This window comes from Hippopotamus amphibius, chromosome 1 (genome assembly GCF_030028045.1).
Source record: "Hippopotamus amphibius kiboko isolate mHipAmp2 chromosome 1, mHipAmp2.hap2, whole genome shotgun sequence".
NCBI classification, from domain to species: Eukaryota; Metazoa; Chordata; class Mammalia; order Artiodactyla; family Hippopotamidae; genus Hippopotamus; species Hippopotamus amphibius.
In genome coordinates this window covers 118558109-118562479 of record NC_080186.1, presented here as the reverse complement: position 1 = coordinate 118562479, position 4371 = coordinate 118558109, and the positions used below count along the sequence as shown (strand labels likewise).

Below are 4371 nucleotides of genomic sequence, written 5' to 3'. Positions count from 1 at the left end.
GGAAGTGCTGTCTGTTAATGTCTCCCAGTCCTCAGGGTGCTGGTGAGGGGGAGAGCCAGGCAGTGACCCGTGTTCGTCCAAAAGGAGCCTCTTCCTCTCCCAGGAAGGGCGAAGACGGGGCGCTAACGAAGGAAGCCGCTGCCACCTTTATTTTGTCGTCATCTTTGACACTCACAGCTATGAGGATGATAATGGAGGGGCACTTAGGTTCCAGGGGCTGTTGGGAGCTTCCAATATTAAAAAACTTGTTTTCATCTCATTTGCATGCCGTGCTCAGAAATTGCATCAGCCTCCCAGCCGCTTCCCTCCCTTTCTGCGCAGTTCCTGTTAGCCTCTCCCCAGTGCCATTCGTTTTCAGATTCGGCCCTCACTCTGCCCGCCTGCTTCACAGAGTCAGAGCCCTGGGGTAACCTCTTTAAGACGGTTCCCCTCATGGGACCTGCTCACTTGCCCTTTGCCATTTTGAGAGGCAGTGAGAGATTAGGTAGCTTTCAGTTCTTGTTTTTGGTTAATTTTTTGCTTCCTGTTTCTGGTTAATACCCTGCTCTGGGGCTGTGGGGGGAGGGGGGGAGAGTCGAGAGCTGTATAAACACTGGCATAGTGCACAGACCGCCATTGGAGCCCATGGGGTAAGATGGGAAGGATGGGGCTCGTGACCTCAGCTGGAAAGAGGAATCGAAATCACCCAGGGTGCGGGGCAGGCCTGGGGGAGCAGCCCGCACCCTCCACTCCTGTAATTCTCATCCACCAGCATCTGGCCTTGACAAAGTACTTTCTCATCCATTACGCAATCTGTGAGGTACGAATTGTTCTCATTTTATCGACAAAGAAACCTGGGTGCAGAAGGTTGCCAGGCCAGCCGAGGAGCCGGGAGAGGGCCAGTCCTCCTAGCTGCAGTCCTCCACGTCCCCTCCTCAGTTTCTCTGCCGAAAAACACCAGAGCTCCAAGTTACCGACACACTGGCCCGTGGTCCAGCAGCTGTCTGCCACCTCAGCGGGAAGCAGCTGGGACCCAAAGCTGTAAAGGCAGAGGAGGGGGATGTTAGCATCCGAAGAGCACCAGGAAAGGGGATGCGGGCTCCTCCAGCATTCTCGCAGACCCAGGGAAGGATGCTGGTCGGGAGGGAAACCGAAACCTAAGGACACGCAGCCCAGCGCGTGGGTTTGGAGACGCCCGCAGCTCACGGGAGAGCTGCTGTCCCTGCTGCCGCCCCCGGACTGAAAGCCCCTCCCTCACCCTTGGTCCCAGGACACGACACGCATTTCTCTGACATGATAGTTCCTCCGACATTAGTCCCCCTCTCCCATCTTTCACCATCCTGTCTGTTGTCCCCTCTCTATTCCCGTTTTTGGAAGTTCAGTCTTAACCCTGTCCCTCCTAGTGGCGGTTTCACAGCTCTCTGGTTTCAGCTCCAGGGAGCCAGGCCCAGCTTTTGGCCACAGCAATGCCTCTTTTCCACTGCACCCTCCCCTCCCTCTCCCATCCCCAAGGGTGGGTCTGCATGCATTCACTCACCTCTGACTTGGACCTGTTTAAACTTTGTCAATATTTACCTCTGGGTCCCATAAAGCGGTGATGCCCCCAGAGGAGCCAATATCCGGAGCCCTAGCAGGGCCGGCAGAGGAGCTGCAGGGGGTGGGAAGAGGGGCCCTTGGGTGGGGGAGGATGTTCCATCCTGAAGTGGCTGGGAATAGATCTGGAGTTTTGGACCCGTGTGAACATTATCAAAGAAAGGAAATTAAACATCGAGAGGCTAATTAAATGTCTTTAGCATTGCTTAATATGTTGTGACTTAGGTGGCTGTTTAGAGCCTCTTCGGTTCAGCAACTGCCTGGAGCTGGTGCAGGGGGTGCCCTCTCCAGAGGGGGCTCCAGGCACTCAGGAGGTGCCGTGCCCAGTTGGGTTCAAGACATGTCGGAGCTTGGGGTGGGGCGATGGCAGTGGGAGCTCCACCCCATTTTCCCTCTGCCACCTCCCGCCTTTCCAGGGGCTGCCCCCCCCCGCCCCCGCCGAAAGTCCCTTCTGATGGCTAATGTTTATCATTGCTGGGTATCTGAATACAGAAACCGAAGGGGAACCCCCCTACCCTGCAGTGCACACCTTCAGGAGGAGCCTGAGGGGCCAACCCTTCACTCAGTTCCTTATGTGAAACTTTCATTTCACTCCAGAGCATGTAAAAATTCCAGACAAGACCTTTATGCCACCCTGTCCCTGTCTCCCAGTTGCCTCCTTATTTCTTCCTTTTTCTTCTCCCTGTCTCCATTTTACATGGGGTGTAAGAATAATAGCTAAAATTCCACTTCAGGTACTGTTAAATCCTTAGCAGCCCATTTTAAATTGAGAAAACAGGTACAGAGAAGTAAAGTAACTTACCAAGGTCCCTGAGCTGGTTAGTGTCAGGCCTAGGATGCGAATCCAGGTGTTCTGACATGAGCTAATGCTAAGCACTTGGGGTAGGAGGAAGACTGGGACCACTTTCTGTGGCTCCCACTCCTCTCGCTGCACCTTCAGCCTCCTCTTCTCCCAACCCATTTCCGCGTCTCTCACCACCCCATGCCCCACCCACATCCTTGGCTTGTCCATATCTTCACTTCTCCCTCCAAATCCTGATTTAAGGAGAGATACACGGATGCTCTCAGCCAGCAAACAGGGGTTTGCACAAGACCCCACACATGGCAGGGGGAACTACAGCTTTTGCAACTGAGGTGTCTGTGGACACTACTGAGATACTAAGAAGGTAGAGATGGCCAGGGGAGGAGGGCATATTTGTCCCCAGCACCAGAGAAGGGCAAGGGTACACACACCCCATCTGAGGTGAGGGAGGGAGGATAGAGAGGATAGAAGGAGATAGGCACAGACCTATGACCTAATTAGCCTAGAACCCTTAGGGAAGTTTTCCTGGGAATTCTCACAGAAGGTAGAAATGGGGCAAGGAATCCTTTTGGCCAAACTGACCTGGAGGTGGAACTGGGATGAAAGGTGCAGACACTTTGTGGATACTCCAGAAGTTTATTCTCAGCTCCTTGTCGTTCCCATCTCCACGCGGAGACGTCCACTTGGTCACACCCAGCCCTGACCTGGGTCCCAGCCTCCCCCATTCCCCCACAGCCAGGGTTGGGGATAACAGATCAGACATTCCCTGAGGGCGTCGCCTCATGGCAGAGAGGCCAGCCTCTCTCTCCCCAGGGTGCGTGGATCCTGCACCTGGCAGACCCCCCAGAAAGAGGAGGGGGTTTAGCTTGCCCCCTTCACCCAAGTGTCCCTTTGTCCTGGTTGGTGAGCAGGGTAGAAGGGCCACCCCCCCGAGGGGTGCTCTCCATCCACCGCCCGCCCACCTCCTTGAGGGCCACCTGTTCTACCCAGCCCCGGCCCCGGGGCCACAGCCTTGCTCGCAGATCCCTGAAGGTGTCTGCCAGGGCCCGCCGGGGCTCCTGCCGGAGGAGGCAGTACAGCACGGGGTTGAGGCAGCTGTTGCTGTGCGCCAGGCAGGTGGTGACGGGAAAGACATAGGTATGGATGGTGTAGAACGTGCTGTCCCAGGGCACCAGATCAAACTTCACCAGGACACCCCAGAGAGTGACCACGTGGTTGGGGAACCAGCAGAGGAAGAAGGAGGCCAGAAGTATGCGGATGGAGCGGGCCACGACCCTAATGTCCTGCCGCCGCCGTTGCCGTCGCCGCAGGAAGGCCAGCAGCAGCAGGTAGCTGGTGGTGATGATGCCCAGCGGCACCATAAAGGCCAGGACCACCCTCTGCAGCTGGTAGGCCCCCAGCCAATACCTGCTGGGGAAGCGCAGCAGGCACAGGCGCACGCCACTCACCTCGCCCTCAGCCCCAAAGACAGCCGTGGGCGCCGTCACCAGGGCAGCCGCCACCCACACGGCCAGGGTGGCCACACGGGCCCAGAAGAGCGAGAGATGGGTGCCGGGTCCCGCAGCCATGGCCACCACCCAGTATCGGGCGACACTCAGTGCCGTGATGAGGAAGATGCTGGCGTAGATGCTGAGGACGGTGGCTGTCAGGACCATCTTGCAGAGGGCACCTCCGAAGGGCCAGTGGAAGTCCAGGGCCGACTCGGCTGCCCAGAAGGGGAGAGTGAGTGCCAGCCCCAGGTCTGCCAGAGCTAGGTTAAAAACAAAAGTGTCAGAAGGTGGGCAAGGAGCTCGCCGAGCGCAGTTACCCAGCACCCACAGCACGGCCAAGTTTCCCAGCAGGCCAACGGCCCCCACGAGCCCATAGGCCAGGGCAACCGTGAGCCTCAGGGCGAGGAATCCAACAGGCATCGTAGCATCATCAGCACTCAGCACACGGCCTCCGGACGTGTTGACCCAGGACGCGGGCAAGGGTGCAGAGGTGCTGGGCGTGGGCAT

At 57.3% G+C, this 4371-nt stretch overlaps 1 protein-coding gene across 1 annotated transcript; it reads right to left on the bottom strand.

Moving 5' to 3' along the window:
* Positions 1 to 3249: 3249 nt before the first annotated feature.
* RXFP4 (relaxin family peptide/INSL5 receptor 4) lies at positions 3250 to 4371 on the bottom strand. Its single transcript, XM_057710827.1, has one exon. It carries the CDS (start codon positions 4369 to 4371, stop codon positions 3250 to 3252), a length of 1122 nt encoding a protein of 373 aa, XP_057566810.1.